General features: G+C 34.8%; 1 protein-coding gene across 1 annotated transcript in view; it reads left to right on the forward strand.

The window, feature by feature from the left end:
- LOC142975288 (kinesin-like protein CG14535) overlaps positions 1-18,873 on the forward strand; it is a 342,628-nt gene that overhangs the window by 67,466 nt on the left and 256,289 nt on the right. The window contains exon 3 of the mRNA XM_076118043.1: positions 12,874-12,946. Within this exon, the coding sequence (XP_075974158.1) occupies positions 12,874-12,946 (73 nt within the window). The remainder of the gene's footprint in view (positions 1-12,873; positions 12,947-18,873) is intronic.

Below are 18,873 nucleotides of genomic sequence, written 5' to 3' on the forward strand. Positions count from 1 at the left end.
AACTTTACATGTAAAAAAATGTTTCATGTATTTGTTGAGGGCCTGCAATGTCCCCCGCAAATGGCTAGCGTAGTGGATTCAAGGCCTGATTCCCTCAATTTGGGAGGAGACCCTAGTGGGGCATTATTGAGCCAAAAAAGTCATTTATGTATTAATTCAGGTTTTTAACTATGTGTGTACCAAATTTATCAAAATACTATTACAATATTTGTATACAAGAAATTGAAGGTAAAATGTTGGTCTACCGTCTAGACGTGAACACATTTCATACCTTAGAGCAAATCACCAATAACTATTAACCAATGGAAGCCAGCCAACAACCGTATGCGATACAATAGCCGCTATTAAATCTTAACAATATATTATTCAAAGACATTTCAACCACGGAACTGGTACGGATATACCAAGACATACTACCAAATATACAAAACTTACATCACTTTTATGACCAAGAAAATAAGGTTCAAATTCAAATGGTAACTAGTATAGTAGTTGTAACATTATTGTTGTAATGGATGCGTATAATTCAAGTCCTACAGTGACCGAGTACGTGTCAATATATGTGAATGTCTGTATTCTGGACCGTATTCGCGAATTTAATGGTATTATGACTGATATTAGGCGTTAAATTTTATAATCTTGACAGTACTAGCTTCTAAACCAGATGTTGTTCGCGTGAATTTGTTTTCCATGGTAAAAGGTATTCTCAATATTCATTCAAGGTATAAGTAATTTGGGAATCAACAAAGTCTGGTCAGTGGTTTTGTAAAGAGGAACAAACCTCCAAGCATAAAATATAAAAGTGATTAGATACAGGATTTTGGGGCTTGTACGTTAAACAGAATGAAACCATTAAACCTAAATCAAAAAATCAAAATCAAATCATTTATTCATTTAGGTCAAATATTGACACTTATGATAGTCGTTACAATTACTGAATCTACCACTAGCTCGGAAAGGGGGTAGAGCCTTATGAGAAGAGCTAGCGAGAAACTCACGGCCACTCTTTTCAATCGCCAAAAGTTTTACAATGTGGTTGATACAATAATTGATCATGCGAGGAGCTGCCAACAATCAGCGATATAGACTAAACGTCAATTAAGTTAAGTTAATATAGCTAGGTTATTTATTAGTCTCTGATCGTACCGTATGTTGGGAGCACCTACTTGCATGTGATAATAAGAATATGGGCAGCAAGTGAGCACACTGGTTGTGAACATTATAAAAGAAAAAAGTGACAGTTTTATGAATAACATCAAATTGTACGTAACATCACCTATTTGCATCATTAATTGCCCATATTTTACAATATTAGACCTACTGCTACTGAGTTTATACAATTTATAGCAAAGTTCCCTAATGTCAAAGAATCCTAATCAAGCGAGCGACTAATCCCAAGAGCTATTGTCGTTTAGATACTCATCAATTCTGTAATAAGCTTTCCTAACGAGATGTTCCTTAACAGCAACTTTGAATTGTGGCAGGGGTAAATCCATGATGTGCTTGGGAAGCTTGTTGAAGAAACGAATGCCGATACCTACAAACGAATTGTGCACCTTGTGTAAACGATGATGGGGACCTACTAATTTGTGTCTGTTTCTAGTGTTATAATTGTGTCTATCGCTATTTGTTGCGAAAGTCCCTAAATTTTGTTTTATATACAACAAGTTTGCAAGCACATACTGTGATGACACCGTCAGTATCCCTATCTGCCCAAAAAGCTCTCTCAAGGAGTCTCGCGCTCCTAAACTATAAATTGCACGGATAGCTCTTTTTTGAAGGACAAAAATAACATCTATATCAGCAGCCTTACCCCACAGTAATATACCGTAAGACATGACGCTGTGAAAATAACTAAAGTAAACCAGTCTTGCCGCATCCACACCAGCAAACTGTCTTACTTTTCTGATTGCGTACGCGGCGGAGCTGAGTCTCCCCGAGAGATGCGCTATCTGAGTGCCCCATTGGAGCTTGCTATCCAGACTGATACCTAAAAAAGTTGCCGAATCTACCAAATCGATAGTTTGCCCATTTACGACTATGTTAGTACCTGAATTCCTCGCGTTGGGCATAGTGAACCTAATGCACTTAGTTTTGTTAGAATTTAATAACAGATTATTACAAGTGAACCAGTTGTGGACCTGTTCAAGAATACTATTGATATCAATAAAACCTGAGATACGATGTTGAAGACAGAACGAAGTAGAGGGAGAGTGTAAGGAAAGCTGACCCCACTACCATAGTACGAATAGCCAGGAAGGGAGAGAGAACGTAAATTTTAATGAATTCAATCCTGACCCAAAGAATCACTCAAAATAATAACCCCGACTTCAGTAAGTGATGACAGTTCAAATAAAAAACCTCAATAAAAATAAAAAAAATACTCGAAGAAAGCGATTACTCGGCCACAATAAAAGACTATATTAAGACGATAAAGCCTCTATAAGTCGTCCCGCACATAATATGTGTAATAACATATAAAATATATGAGAGAACTTCCGTATTTCTCGAGAAACGCCGTATTGTTACTGCGGAAATTGTCGAGAAATAACACTCCTTTTCTGTTTAGTTTTTCTGATGTTTTGGTGAGCATTTTTAACAGTGTCTGATAGTTGTCACTCATTTCCAAATCTTGGTACTAACTTTATTTTATTCTAGTTTCTCAATTGTATGAAATTTACAATTTTGATATTTAAAGAATGTTTTGTAAGTTTTGTACAATTAAATTAAAAGAATCATCCAAACACTGAATCATCTTGGTTTCGCAATGATAATATTTGTATAAATTTATGTATCTTTGTAATGAAAGAGACTAAGCCTTAATAACATAAAAAACGAGTGTTTGATTCCATGAGTATTATTGTAAAAAATCTCATCAAGCAGTCTTTAAAATATCCGTTCAGAAATATTGTGTGGTGTAATTTTATTCTATTGTAATTGATTTCATAATTAATGTATTCTGAAATGTCTCCCATAATTATTCCCCATTTTTCTTTAATCAAGGATTGATTATGGTTATAATTTCACCGTAAAAATTTGCCATTATTTGTTATCTTCTGTTAAAATCCGATATCTAAACATATTTCGCACATCCAATCGTAAAAAAGCATAAGAACCAAAGAAACATATTACCACTTACGACCATTTTACTCTAAAGTTTTTAGGACAGTTCCTCCAACATTCACCATTAACCCAGCTTCTCGTATACGGTTACCATATTGGTTTTGACTCAGCAATGACCATAGCCATTCACCATAAAACCTCACTCCCACCCCTTTCAGCGATTGCTTAACACATTTAACCCGCAAAACTGTCATGGGACGATTTGACGGGTCTAAAAGACCTTTGAAAAACTGATCCTTAACGGCTTGCTATAAAAATAAACTGGAGCTTACAAGGACGATGCTAATGTGAAACCAATATTCTTTAATGGCTCTTTCCAGATATAAGCTGTGTTTAGATTTTCTGTATATTTTAACTGGGTCACGAAAATGGATTGGAGGGATAAAAAATAAGATAATATAGAAGAAAAAAACGTCAGTGCTTTGTGGTTGATTTCTATGATATTATTGTTAAGTATTTAAGTAATGCTGTAGTGTAATTGTTTGAACTTGCTACTGACGCCGAGCAAGTGAATAAAATTCTTGGTATTAAAAGTATACGTTCTTTGTTTTCTATTAAAAGTGATAGGTAGTTACTTTCTTCATATAATTTTAAGTTTTGGTTGTTGGAAGAGGTAGGATTAGCAGAAAATCACTCCACCTAGACCTGAAACCAAATAATTATTTGAAGCAAATTAATCAATTTCTATATCTTTTTGATTGATGCGAAATTGAGTTCCTATTGGTTAACAGAAAAAAAACTTTATGTTGCCTTTCATTCACATATAATTTACATTTCACAAAAATGAAGGAATACAAAAAAACCTAGTTGTATTTTTATCGTATTTTTGTAGGAGCTCTAATTACATTGGCTACATAATTAATGTTCTTACCATCCAATATAATGAGAACTATTTCCCAAGAGCGCAGAATTCCACCATTTATATTTTCATGAAACAATAAGCAGTACAATTTATTAGTCGTTTGAAGGTCATGCACCCTTCTCTGTGTAGTTTATGAGCCTTCATTTAATACTTTGTTGGTTTACTAACGTTTTTAGGGCTCCGTAACATACGAGTAAAAACGGAACCCTATTTCTAAGATTCCGCTGTCAGTCCGTCTGTCTGTCTGTCTGTCACCAGGATACTATATCGCATGGAGCGTGATGGCTAGACAATTACAATTTTCACAGACAATGTATTTACATGAATAAAAAAATATATATATATATATTTCAAAAGGGCTATCAATTATCATACAACAATCGCATTTTTTTGCCGCTTGTTCTAGATAGTAGTACGGAACTTATTAAGCGCGGGTCCGGTTTGCACTTTTTCGGTTTTTAGGCTCTGTTTAGCTTTGCGAAGGCTTTTATGTTACTGGAATCCGTGATATATGTATGATACGTTTTTGGGCGAAATATTTACAAGAATTTTCATGTAAATGTTTGTGTTTATCACTTTTGTTCCTCTTGTGGTTCAGAATAATTTAATTTCTATGTATTTTCCCTTAGTATTGGTACGTACGTATAACTCTAAATGATTTTATCAGAAACTATTGAACAAGAAAATTGATTTGGACATAAATGTCTGAGGGCAACAGTTACAGGCCAATGCCTACCGTAACTAAACTATTAGTTTTCACAAACACGTAATTTTTTTATTATAATTGTTGTGAATACAATATTTGATATATTAATTATTTACAACAACGTCAAACGATATACATACATGTGCAAGCTGAATATTTAAATTGAAGTCAGTAAAGAACATAACATATTTTATTGAAGAGCTTTTGACTGCTTTCTACTAAGTACATATTTCTTACTCTTACTTAATATTTAAAGTATTAAAAACCACGGAAATACAAATTAGTCTGTATGTCTGTTCTTACTTTCCAGACCTCAAAATTCTGCACTGCAGTAATACATTACAGAGTCCAATCACACGAAGCACTTCGTCGTCAATGTTTTGACAGATGTTCGTGTAAATTGTACAAATTGTTATTTTTGTCGCTGCTACTCATTTACGTCTGCTTGTTTAGAGACCACGCCGACCCTCAATTACGGGATTAGTGAATGTAATTTGCATGTAATAACTCGAAGGTAATTGCGACGATGTTAGTTGAATTTGAATTGTGTTGTTTGTGAGAAACTCCAACAGAATTTGCACCGTTTCTGTGGTCTAGGTTGTAGTAAATAATACAATGACTGCTGTAGCGCGATTCTGTAAAGTCGCTACTGTCGAGTATCGAAATTTTGACGTTTAGAATGTACTGCCAAAATATTTCCTACGAGGTCAGAGGCGCTGGGCAGATTTTCATACAAACTTTCTCGATTACAGGTCGGTTGTCGGTAGTCGATAGTAGTAGAGAATCGAGCTACTGATCAGGCCCCGTCAGTCAATATAAAAGATCTTTGACAGTCGTTAACAGTAGTCAGAAACTTGATAGTCTGACAAGCAATCTTTCCGAATCATATCGCGTTATAACCTAGGTAATCGGGTTGTGGAGGTCCGATAGGCAGTCGCTCTATCTAAAACACTGATATTAAATGAGAATATTTACGGGACAAAACATGCACAAACTTAGAATGGTGAACTTAACTTTCAAATCAATAACAATCCCGAGCACATAAAGTGAGTCACGTGAGATGAGGCAACTCGATCGTTAGTCGCATATTATGTCGTGACTGTGAGGCGCTCCACGAACTGCAATAGGTAATGTGACTATGCATACTGGATTATTAGGGACTATATTGATATTCTACCTTAAAAGATCCGTCATATCCCTTAGCCGATATTGAGGTGGCGACTAGTTTAATTGAAACCAGCCAACTGTGTAAGTCTTTGTTTGTAGTGTTCTAGTATGTGCACAATACAGTTACTCTATTTCGTTTAGTTCTGTAGCCTAGTGGGATGGTCCACCAACATGACCAGAGAGAGGTACGGCGCAGGACCTGTACGTGCTGGAAGAGAAACTCGAAAAAGTCAGTGTACATGTATTAATATTTCCATTGATTAGTTCTAGTTAGGATTTTTACTTCGTCAAGGTATTGTCAAATAGAATAATTTATTTGTTTGTTGTTACTAGCTTTGTCCCGGGACTGCGTCCGCGTGTATATGTATGTTATTTTATTTCATGAGCAAAATCATGCGCCAAAGCTTAGTATTCCTGTAACCTGTGTTTTCCTTATACATGAGCTACATCACTTTATACCATAAAATACCACCTTCGATCCTTCACTACAAATAAATAAATCTACGGAAATTACTAGATCACTTTCCATACATCTCTGTCATCACAAGCCTTTACTAGGCTTTCACACAAACTAAAGGGTTTCAGGTAAATAAACATGTATCACGTTAGTGTTTGTCGAGAACCCATCTTGGAGTTGTGGTAAGCTTTACACATGATACGTCATACCTGTCCTCACGTTTGTTCAGTAGATGAAAGTATGACGTATTAAATCAATATAAGGTTATATTTACAGTTTTCTGGTTTACTACTACTATTATTCGCGGCTCCATCTACATAGACTATTAGACTATTATTCTTTACTAATATTAGCCTGAACATTTCGTTAAGATTAAAGTCATTCAGTGCGTTAAAGGGTAACACACATACATATTTTCCATTGATTAATAAAAAACCCATTGTTAATCACTATACATACTGGGTGTTTTTATATAAATGATCCATTTATAAAAAATGGTCATTTTGTTGCTATTTTACGAAAATAGATAGAATATTAATTCTTAAATCATAGTCATCCTATCAGACACGTGTGCATATATTTTGAAGATATTTAACCGCACTAATTTTACGAGTTTTCAATTTACCACCCATATCAGTTTCAACCTTATGTCTTTGGTATAAAGTTCACAATCAGAATAGTTCTTTGAGACAATTGGCTGTAGACTAGTGAGGACTGCCTATTCATTGTTTTCGGTGCGACGATGTCGTGTGTGACGAAATGTCGATGAATGGTGACCCTTAAGGGCTTCAAAGGTCATCGTATAAATAGGTAAAAGTAACAGTAATCGTCTTTGTTGTTTTTATGTTGACATGGAAAGAAAATGTCAGTCAACATTGTTAACAAATAAACATATCGGTTTGTTCGAGATCCAGACAGTGCCCACACATTTGCTTAAAACTGTGTCATTACGTAAAGAAGACCCTATGTTTTGCGTCCTGGCCATTTAAATCTATGGTACACACTAACATCTGCAAGGGTTTTACGACTGACGGATAAGTCTCGGATAACAAGACTTTTATAAAGATCTGTCAATATTCCACTTGTTAAGCTAGATGACCAATACTTATCTAGGAGTAGTGAGACCTTAGGGCACTCATTGTTCAGCTTACGTTAAAAATTGTCGATTTTTGATAGAAGTAGAAAATTGCCCGATAGCTTCGGAAGAACGCAATAATACGACTAACAATAATTCTATTAAAGCATAATTTTCCCACTTACAACCTCAAATTTTCATAAACTTAATCTAAACAAGTTAATATCCTATCAAGTGCTTCTCCCCTGGTAGTCGCGGGACTAACCGGCGAAGGTTATTGCATTTAGTGGTACATCACCTGAATGTTAATGAGAGTTCGCAGACTGCCCGCGGCCGTCAGACATCTTACATGCTCTGTCAACCTGGTACATTACTATTTGTCACTCGATTTTGTTATTTTGAGTTTTTTAACGTTTTTTCAAAAATACTTAGCTAATTTTTTTACGTATGCGTATATAACACCACAGTCCACACCTATCATATCCTATGTAGAAGAATTGAATTAAGGTTACACACATTTCGCAATTTTGAATGTTACTCCCATGTAATAGGGAGTTCCGGCAAGTCTATTGCCATAACAATATACCGGACGTTACCAGAATTCGGACGATTATGTATTAAGAAATGTGAAAATATTAATTAGAACAGACAAATAGCGCTTTGACCGACCTGGTAATTGAACCCGATCTCTAAATAACTCATGCCCTAATCACTGGCTAGCTTAATAGACTATGGCCTAACTGATATATTTAAAAGGAAATCGATGCGTAATAGTCGAATAGAAATGAAGAAATGGCATACCACATCAGATTCGCAGAGAAAATTCGAATCCAATTAATATTCTGCTTCTAAGTCATTCCATTTGTCAAGAAGATATAATTACTTACCGGTAATTAACATTTCCGAGTTAATTACAAGGGAATGGAATCATCTATTATGTATATCGAATTTGACAAACACATGTACGGTTTCAATCTATTAGAAAAGCCCAAAAATGTAAGTCAATTGATTGGAAGAAATTTGTTGGACATTGGGTTCTTGTAAGGCTTCTTTTACTTCATACTAGCTCTTGCCCGTGACTCAACTACGACTACGACTGCGGGAAAATAATATTTCTATAACGCTGTTAAGTAATATTTTGGCGTAACTGCGTAACAAACAAGCATTCAAATATACGAACTTTAATTCAAATTCAAATATACGGTCACTAGTCGATTGTACCGAATGCAAGAGATCACTCAACAGATTAATCTATTTTCAATCATAATAGAATTGAAGAACCCCTTTATAATGTCGATAGTTACATGAATAATAAATTTCACACAAATAGTGAGTTTCAAACAAGTAGTAGGGTGTCTAAGTCGAAAACTATACATAATTCAAGTAGCGGCTCTTTCGTCGCGACTAATTCGTTTAGCACCTCCAAGGGCACTCTTACTTGCGTTTTCACTCCAGATATTACAGTAATTCAGGGTAATTGTAATGTGTTGGCACTTTACATGTTCTTAGAACACATATAAGTATTACGAACTAGCTTTTGTCCGAGAATTTGGTCCCGTAAAAAAAATCCTGGAGTAAAAAGGTCCTTATGTGTTAATCTAGGTTATAAACTAACAAATTGTATTTAACCTGTAACAAATTGTATTTAACCTGTTGCACTTAACTTTTGCGTGAAAGCGTAACAAACATACATACATCCGTCTCCTCGAAATATAGTTGCAACCTCAAATTAACATACAGTTTTTTAAAAATCAACCTCTTGAAATATGTCATCTTAAATTTGCTTAAATCTATAATGATAAGTTTTGACTTATCATTTATAAAAAGCGTTTGCAAACATGTTAATAAATAAAATTGCAGTTCATAAAATAATGCTTTTATAGAACGATCATAAAACTTCGCTTTAAGTTGAAAATAAACTTATTACTCTATTTTATATGAAAAGTGATATACTTTGGTGACCTAGGGTAAAACAAACATTTCAGTAGCTAATATTACTTTTACAGTTATTTTTATGATTCAGATAATGTTATAATAATCGAAATAATAAAATAGAAATTTGTTTTTAAGGTTTTAGTTATCCGAAACATCTAGGTGACCATTTTTTGACCTTAGGCCTAGACTTCTTGAAAAGTCATACGAAGGAGACCTCTATAGGTACATTTTATTGTGATAAGTCTCGCATGTTTGCTACAAAAGATTTTAATCTGATCATGATCATGTTTATATTACTATGCCTGGTTTTCATGATCGATACATTTGGCATGTGTGTTATTGTAGTATGGATTCAAGCAAAAATCATATAATATAATATATGTTTCAATTATAATTATTAATGCTGTAAAGATAACATAGTCTATATGTTCTTCTGGTACATAAGCTCCAACATTGTTAATGGCGAATCGTGGATGTATTTTATACACCTCAGAAACTTCTGGGCATAAAAAGCGTGATATTGTAAATGTGTCACTAATACTGTAAGTTTTCATTATACTCCGTTCTATAGTTTCCGTATGATTGAGTGACAAACATCTTAAACATCTCCCAACCAAAGCAATTAAAATATTAGTATGGTAGATGTGACATAAACTTTCCAAGAAACGTTTAAAAGATTTAATAGAAAATCCGTCGTCGAATCGTGAACAAATCTATAGGAATATAAAATGTAATGGTAGCTATCTGTCAACTGGCGGTGTGAAAGGCGAAAAAGTTGAATTTCTTTCCGCATAAACGCAATAAATAAAGGAGGCGGCAAACTTTCTGCTTTGCCGGTTTGAGGTTGGCTGGCCGTATTCTGGTGAACCATATTGCAGATTTAAATTTATTATACGTTATAGTTTAATTAAAATTTTTGATTAGATGTTCGGACGACATGGCAAAATGTATAGGACTGCATTGCATGAGACAAGCGCAGGATCGTAGGTAGTAGAGTAATGAAGGAGAGGAGACCTATACTTAACGTAGGTAGAATTGTGCTGAATAAATAGATAGATTGACTTCCTCTGCGGCATGGTCAGTAGAGTATGCCTCGTAAAGGAATTCTCTTCCCAGGTCAGGCCTAAAAGTCGTTTCTAAAACTTTCCGACAAAATATATCTGTGATGGCAAACCCATATGACCACATCCGTGCTACTGTTGAGAATATTTTGAAACCCAAACTCCATTTTTTTCGAAACGGAAATTGAGCCCAGCAACCTAGTGATCTATAGCCGCATACTGTTTGTAGACCATGCTTACTTTACTTCCCGCTGCTTGATTTTGTATATGACTCATACAAATGCCATTTCATATAAAACGGCCCATAGCAGTGGTTTCAGAATAGGGCACAATTTGTCGGCGCGGACGTTCGGGCGCTCTCCACAGGAAATGAGCGTATTTGTCTTACCTGAGAAATGCGGGGCTGTACTTTTAGTCATAACTATCATATTGAAATGTTATTATTATAAATTGTTTTCGTAAACATCATTTATTTTCGAGTTATCGTAGAAAATCAAGTGTCACAATAAAATGACGTATTAAAAGGAATGCTTGATTCGCAGTAATATATTTGTAATTTTTTTTTTATTTAGCGACGAGTAAAGAACCTTTTCTTTGAAGTCGGTCAAAAAAAATGTTTTTAATTTATGTCACGAGGTTATAAACCGAGAGTTCTATTACACAGTTCTTAAATTATTGAAAAATGCGGGATGCATTTGGACAACGTCAACCTAACCCCTCCCTAATTCTAAAAGGAGACCCTTGCCCAGCAGTGGGACAGTAAAGGGTTAAATTCAAATTTCATAGTTGAATACCTGAAATTTTCTCGCTGTAACTAACACCGCACATAAACACCGAACAGGCACACACACATAAATTCACTTACGTACATTTATGAATGTTAATAATTAAGGCGCAATGCGAACTGTTGCGCGATTTATACGTCTCATCCCACTGCTTACGCTCCTAAATCTAGACGTCGTAATGTCGCTTAAGAGCTATTATGGGAAGGAATGTGTGATGGAGGTTTACTTTCGTTGTTGTTTTACTTAATGATGATTATATTTTTAAGGTAGGTTAGACTGAATCTTTATTTATTTATTTATATATTCATTATCATCTTACATTAACGGTATTTACTACACATGTAAGTTATAGGTACCTACATTAAGATTTTCTAAATAAAATATTAGTAATTATTTAGTCTGGTTGTTAGTATTTAAGACTTATCACGAGGTGCTGGTTCATTTTCAACATCCACACTGCCACACTCTCACACTAAAAATGTAAGGATATAGGGAAATAATAATTTCCCATGGGGGAAAATAGCTTTAAAAATTGGAAATACTTTAGTTCACTAAAAAGAACACATGATTTAATGTATGTGATGTTACACATAAATAAGTTTAGTACTCCATTTTGTTACAAGATTGTTACTTACTATTCCTCTTCAAAAGCAGTTGGCATTGCCGTTCTAGAATATTAACATGTTGCCCTAATTTCACAAAAAGGGCATCTTAACCTTAAAACATTCAGAAAGCTTGATATCTCAGCATTGGACAGGAGTTGCCGGGGCAGAATAATTGTCTCGCATCAAGGAACCCATGAGAACACCTGAAACTGACGGCTTTAAGAAATGTGATGCATTTGACCTGTTTTAATGGCCTTGTTTTGTTTTTCATTATTATTTTCAATGCGTAATTTAGAGGCCAGTTGTGCTCACCGGTCGGTAAACGATTTGTGGGTTAGGCAACCGTATCCGCGGTCATTCTATAGATGGGTGACCGCATAGTGGTATTTAAACTAAGCGTCATCGTGCTTCGGAGGGCACGTAAAAAGTCGGCCCCGGTTGTTTTCAATTAAGATAACAGTCGTTAAGCCATGTCAAAGGCCTTTCGGGCGGCTTAAATAACTTTGACACTAGGTTGACCACTAACCATACGATAGACAGATAGAGAGACTTACGCGAGCATTTTTTTTGCCATACTTCCTGTTGCTTCACAAATCGCTGCCCAACGCTCGCGACCAAGTCGAATTGCCATTTAGTTATTTCCGCAGCGCAGCAAAATTCGTTCATCTTTAGTTACTCGTGCTTTCGACACATTTTAAGGTCTTTCCTGGTTAGACAATTCAAAGAAAGTTAAGAACTGCTTTAATCTATATTCTTCTTGATTATATTTTCAAGCTTGTTACTTAAAATTAAACAAGAAAAACATTTTTTAGGCAATAAAAGATGTCACTTTATTTTATTACTCGTATTTAGATATTAATTAATAAGATGAGTTTACGTTTACTTTCCTTTGAATAACTAAATTCTTATTAAACGTACATATTACACCAGTGACAGAAATTTTACTCATGATGAAAAGTAACAAAATAAATTAAACAAAATATCAAGCTACATTTCCTCTTGGGATAATCCTTTGCTCATCCTTACTACCAAAAGAAACATTTTAGTGAAGAAGTCTCGAGTATAATTTAATTAAACATTTTGTTTTTTTTTTGCAGATCCACTCCTCGACTCGTCGGCTCTGATGCCTCGTATAAACTTAACCAATATGAGATGGATGCACTCAATGCCGTAAGTAGAATAATTACAAGTTATTTAATTACAATTAAGTTCTGTAATATTGTATTATAATAATTTAAGGCACGACAGCCTATCAGTAGCGCAAGAGAGTTTGACATTTGAAATGTACTGTCAAAATAGTTCTTACGGAGCCCGGTAGAGGCGCTGAACCGATTTTCGTGTAAAATTTCTCGATAGCTAGCTGATTGTCGGTAGTTGATAGTGGTAAAAAATCGAGCTACTGAACTCGAATAAAATCAAAATTGTCTATGACATGTCGAAAAAACAAACTTAGTTAGCCAAGTCTAAAGATCGACTTGATACAGATTTGACAAAGAAGACTGCCTTGACAAGGTCTAACTCTCATCCTAAGTTCATCTCTCTTCATTTATTCAATATCCAAAAAGATAAAATCCGCACTATATATTTTCATCTCACAAACGTGCAATCGTAAATCCCGTTTCTCACATAATGAGAAATTACTATTCCGATGCTAATTCATAACACTGCAGTGCTAAGTTTCTAATACGCTTTTCCGTTACAACGATAACCGAGGGATTAAATCCAGTTGGTAGTAAACATCGTTATCTGAGGAGTTATTGCGTACTAGACAAATAATAACATAATAATACGGCACGCATGGCCTTGCAGATTACAATATGGGACGAGTTATTGACGGTAGCGAGTTGAAATTTGCCGATGGCTAGATGTTGTAGATACATTAGCGTGATTTTTCCACAAACGTATCGCGTATCGAGGGTATCCTACGATACCAGCTAGGAGAGCTGATCAAGCTTTGTTGCAAAATTTATCGATAGCTAGCCGCTCGATGATTGTAGCAGATAACAGCACTACTGCACCCATGTTACAAATGCGAAATACAAATACAAAATATACATTTTGATGGAAATAGGTATTAGAAAAGAATAAGACAATCACCAGCTCTCTTTCCAAAATTAAAGTTAAACCCGCTCTTTTTATTGACGTGTACCACACTTAAATTCGTTCATAGAATTTATTAACCAATTATGTACACAATTTATAGCAACTAACAGCCTATCTGTCCGTCCTGGACTTGAATGTACTTCTGCTAATGCACTGCAGATAGAAACGTGTTAAACGATTTTTAGTACCTTCACTTATTGCTGAGAATTAACTTAGACTGTTTTCTAGAAATAGATATTGAACGAGTGTCAGCTAGTTGACTCTCAACACCCGATCGAAATTGAATAGAGTAGGATTCAAGCTAATGTCAAATCCACATTTTTTAATTACAAATATATATCTTCATGGGAAATAAAGAACATCGGGCTGTGAATTTCCAATATCGTGTAAACCATAATGCAAGAAAAAATATTTTATTAACTTTAAAGATGTTCAGAATCGTTTTATTTTGTTTTCAATTAATTACAAGCATTGACTGTCTTTTATTAAAGTTAATAAGAGAAGGGTAGTGTAGACTACTAAAGCAAAGAACTAAAAGAATTCGCTTCGAGCATGTACTTGCATGGGAAAGTTAAGTTCTACATATGAATGACTTTCCCAGGTCATTTACAATCGTAATTATCTTATTACAGCCATCATTATGCGTGCTTGTGAATTTTCTATTTTCTATTCTTGGAAAATATAGCTAAGATATATGTGGCGGCAACACAAAGTCGGACAATGTCGCTTGAAATTTCTATCATCATGCATACATACGTCTATCGTTGACATGCTGACCGAAATCCGGCAACGTCGCAACGCACTTCACCCGATATTTGGCGATACGTATCGCGGAACATTTGTCTCTTATTGAATCCCCAACTAAAAAGTATGCGACTATTATTGCAAAGATACACAAGTCCAATATTTTCTAGATCTTTGCTTACAAATTATTTAAATTGGCGCTTGCCCGCGATCTCTTACGCGTGGACTTTTATTTTCCCGTTTTCACTACTGCCACTATTTATTATTGCTGCTCCTTTCTTATAATAATACATCTTAAAGCCTTTGACAATTAATGGAATTTAACAAAGTTTTTTTTTTCAATTCGAACCTGACTAGCGATTGGCGCATTGAAACATACAAATAAATTCTTCCGCCTTCTATTAGTGTAGAGATAGATGATTCATACATTGAATCTACAGTAGGGATTATGAAAACTTCCCTTACTCGTATACAAACAAGAGCCAAGTAATTTGTATGTTTACGTATGGCCCGAAGTTCTGTCCGCTCCTTAAATGTAACTTGAATGTAAGTAGGTAGTTGACCTGCGGTGAGCGCCAGTTAACACGGATACGGAGGCTGGCGCCAGGTTTCATAGGGTTGCTCCCTGCGGAAAATAATCTACAAATGGGTATATTTCTTCCTCTTTTATACTAAAACGGATTTTGATTAAATTCGGTATTTTGTAATCTAAACAGCTAATACATAGATTATTTTCAATCGATATGATTCCTGCCTGCTTAGTATCTGATAAATAACATTCTCTGAAGTTCAATCACCAGCGCACTTTTTTTTTAATGTTTTAAACCAGTTGGTGTGTTTTGTACAGTTTAATGAGGCCTAAATATTTAAATTTCCCATGGACGCTTTCGGACGCGAACAGAAGCTAGTGTTTTAATTATAATCGCTTTAAATAGTTCAGGCTGCCATGCGCACCAACAATGTTAGCCACGGCGCCAAATGTGCAGTCATATGAGATGGGTAGACTGGTGACTAAGTGGTAAAAAAGTTAACTAAACTTGCTACATCACGGGGCAGCCCTAACTCTAGTACCATTTTGTAAACACTTTTTCACAGCATTACAGTGCATAAAATTAGTAAGGAGTAAGCTTGTATTATTTTCCTAGACCTTTACCTATTAGGGAGGGCTATTGTTACAAAAGGGACCAGCCTGTGGTACTCCTATTTAAGTAAGACCCTTATTCGTAAATTGTAATATAATTATTTTAATCTAAAATGGATTAGTTTACAATATTATTGCGTATACTGGTTTCTTCCTAACTCTAAGGATAGATGTCGTGATTTTATGTATGGATGCATGCAGTTGTTTCTATTATTGTTCTTAACATAGACCTCGCAAATTTTAATGATAGAAAAAAATTGAAGATGAAAAGTTACAGAAAACGATTAACGTAACAATTTCACCACTTATAACTGCATTTTGACAGCTATTTTCATTTATTTATTTATTTATATAATTAGAACGGCCAGGCCAATTACACTAATTACAAAGTAATACTAAAAACAAAAAAAAAAAACAATGTACATAAAAATTATTATAAAACAAAAATTCAATCATACTCAAACTTATTCACTGTCACATCATCTAGCGGGTATTTTATCTGGCGCTTCTTTATGTATAGTGAAACTGTCCCTAGATATTTTTTTCTGCAGAAATATTATGCATATACTTCACAGTCAGGATGTTAATGCCTGTATTAACATCCTGATTGTGAAGGCGGCTTACAAAAGTGCGGCAACAATTTGCGGTGGTTTCTATTAGCTCATCAAGATGCTTTTGTACTCAGCCGTGGCGGAAACAGAAGGGATTTGATGTATAATCTGTCACAACGCCCTTGTGATACCAATGAAACTCGATTACATCTCGAAAGCGAACGAAACTCGATTATTAAACTCAACGTTTCCGTTTTTAGGAATGACAACAGCTAACGTGAATAGCTAATATTACTTTGGTATTTTAAGTTGCAAATGAATACTCTAGTATTCAAATGGTGTGTAAATTGATGAAAGTTATTAACAAGGTGATAAAAAGACAATCGTCCATAAGGAACGAGCACTGCCGACACGTTGGCATCAACCAACCTAATATTTCAACTTACTGTCTTAGAAACAGTACTTTGAATTCTGGAAATCGAGCTTTTTCTGCAGACGTTTTTTTTTAAACACATTCTTACTCAGTTTTGTAATACGTATGTATGTTACATATTTTAAAGAGTAATGCTCAATGTATTTTTCTTATTTGAATTACTCGTAGATAAAGTTCAAGTCAAATTCATAGTAAGGTATACCTTCAAAGCTACGTTTGAATAAGTCGGAGCAATAATCGTTGATTGTGGCGTAACCAGGTTTCGCTCGCTACATGAACGACTCTTTTGTGTTATAATTGTAAGTCATTTTGTTGTTAATGCTTTGCCGTTCAAATATAATGTTTCTCAAGAATGCTGGATGTTTAAGCTACCTGTTTTGTTTTGGTTTGACGTTGATTGTTCGAGAAAATGTTTGAATTTGGATGAAGCAAAAGAGAGTTTATTAGGAATCGTAGTAAATGCTTAGCAGCTGCTTACTACCTAACTATCAACCTCATAGTAAATTGGTCGCCATTTAGAAAGATCGCTCATAGAATATACCGGACATGTTAACAAACCTGAGTGGTTTGATAATATTGAAGATGTTATATAAATGAGAAAAGACCAATTACAGTTTGATCAACACGGAAATCGAACCCGGGTTGCCGTGATCAGTACTTCGATTCACTGCTGACCGCACAACCGATGCAGCCAATCTCTCAGGTCTCCTGCAACCATAATACCATTCAGATATAAATGTGTCAATTTAGCTAAAAACTAATACCTACTAAACACACTAAATTCATTAACAAAATAAACCTTTACCTCCTTAAACAGAAACAACTTAACAATCCCCTCCAAATCTCTTGGCACAGCCTAATCAGTATTATTTCAAACCACCGTACGATACCGATTAGTATAATGAAATCAAAACATTAGAAGCAAACAGTACCAAATAAAGACAGTCACGGGCTCTGATAAATAAATTTACACTCTATTAACCGACTGTGATTCAGCTAGGGGAAGTAAGAATACCCTGTTTCTATGTTTCTCAAAATGGGGTCCGGACCTCTACATAATATTTAACAAAATCGAATCTGTCTGTTTTTGTTGATAATTTTCAACAAAAACAATTGCCAGTACCTCGATTTTCTGCCACTATCGACTACCGACAACCGGCTAGCTATCGACATTTTGGTTGTCGGTAGCCGATAGTAGTAGAGAATCGAGGCACCGATCTGGGTGTTTTTCTCTACATTATAATTAAACGAAGTCGCTGTCTGTACGTTCGGTGTATTCTCAAAAACTAATACATGTTTATTCATATAGTCACGTTTACTTTCTATGTCAAAATCAAATCATGAAAGTTAAACCTGGCAGTCAAGGACGTGTTCATGTTCATGTTTTTATGTCTTTTTTACGAAATATAAAGATAATATTATGGGAGATTACGAAATATTAATTAATAAAATGTTTAAGAACGGGTCTGGAGTATGGAAAGGTTGAGAAACTCAACTCTATACAATCACGGAGATGATCTGGAACATTTTTGGCATAAAGATGATGTGTCATAATGATGTGTGGTTGTTAGTTGGCCGCTTATTGTTTTCCTTATAATTGGATTGTCCAATGATGGGGAAATAATTTGTAATATTTTTTACTTGTGTGGGATGTATGCTAAACTTATAACAATATACAATATGCGCTAAGTCGAGGTAAAATAATTGATGGCAATAGACTATCAAACAGCAATTTTGTTCGTATTGAGTTGAAGTTACTTGTCTTTTATTTAGTTATGTCATTCTTAGATATAATTCCTACATTATGTGAAATAGTAGAGATTCAGAAGTATATTCTTTACTATTTTCCCGTATCTTAAAAAAACGTGACAGGAGAATAGCCAAGCCGTTCTCGAACATTGAGTTTAGTAACACCAAAATCATTTTAAACTCAAACTATAGCAGAAAGTCTTTTTTCGTATGTTTTTTACCTGGCAAAGCTGCATAAGTAAAATCACGACCTATTTCAAATACAGGTCAGTACCACAGGGGAATGTGGAATTGACTAATTACTTCCTTGATTCCCTTCCTTTATTACGGGAATCGTAAAAAAGACCGGAATATCATTGGTTTATGGTTTAATTTT

This window comes from Anticarsia gemmatalis, chromosome 9, assembly GCF_050436995.1.
Source record: "Anticarsia gemmatalis isolate Benzon Research Colony breed Stoneville strain chromosome 9, ilAntGemm2 primary, whole genome shotgun sequence".
Lineage (NCBI taxonomy): Eukaryota > Metazoa > Arthropoda > Insecta > Lepidoptera > Erebidae > Anticarsia > Anticarsia gemmatalis.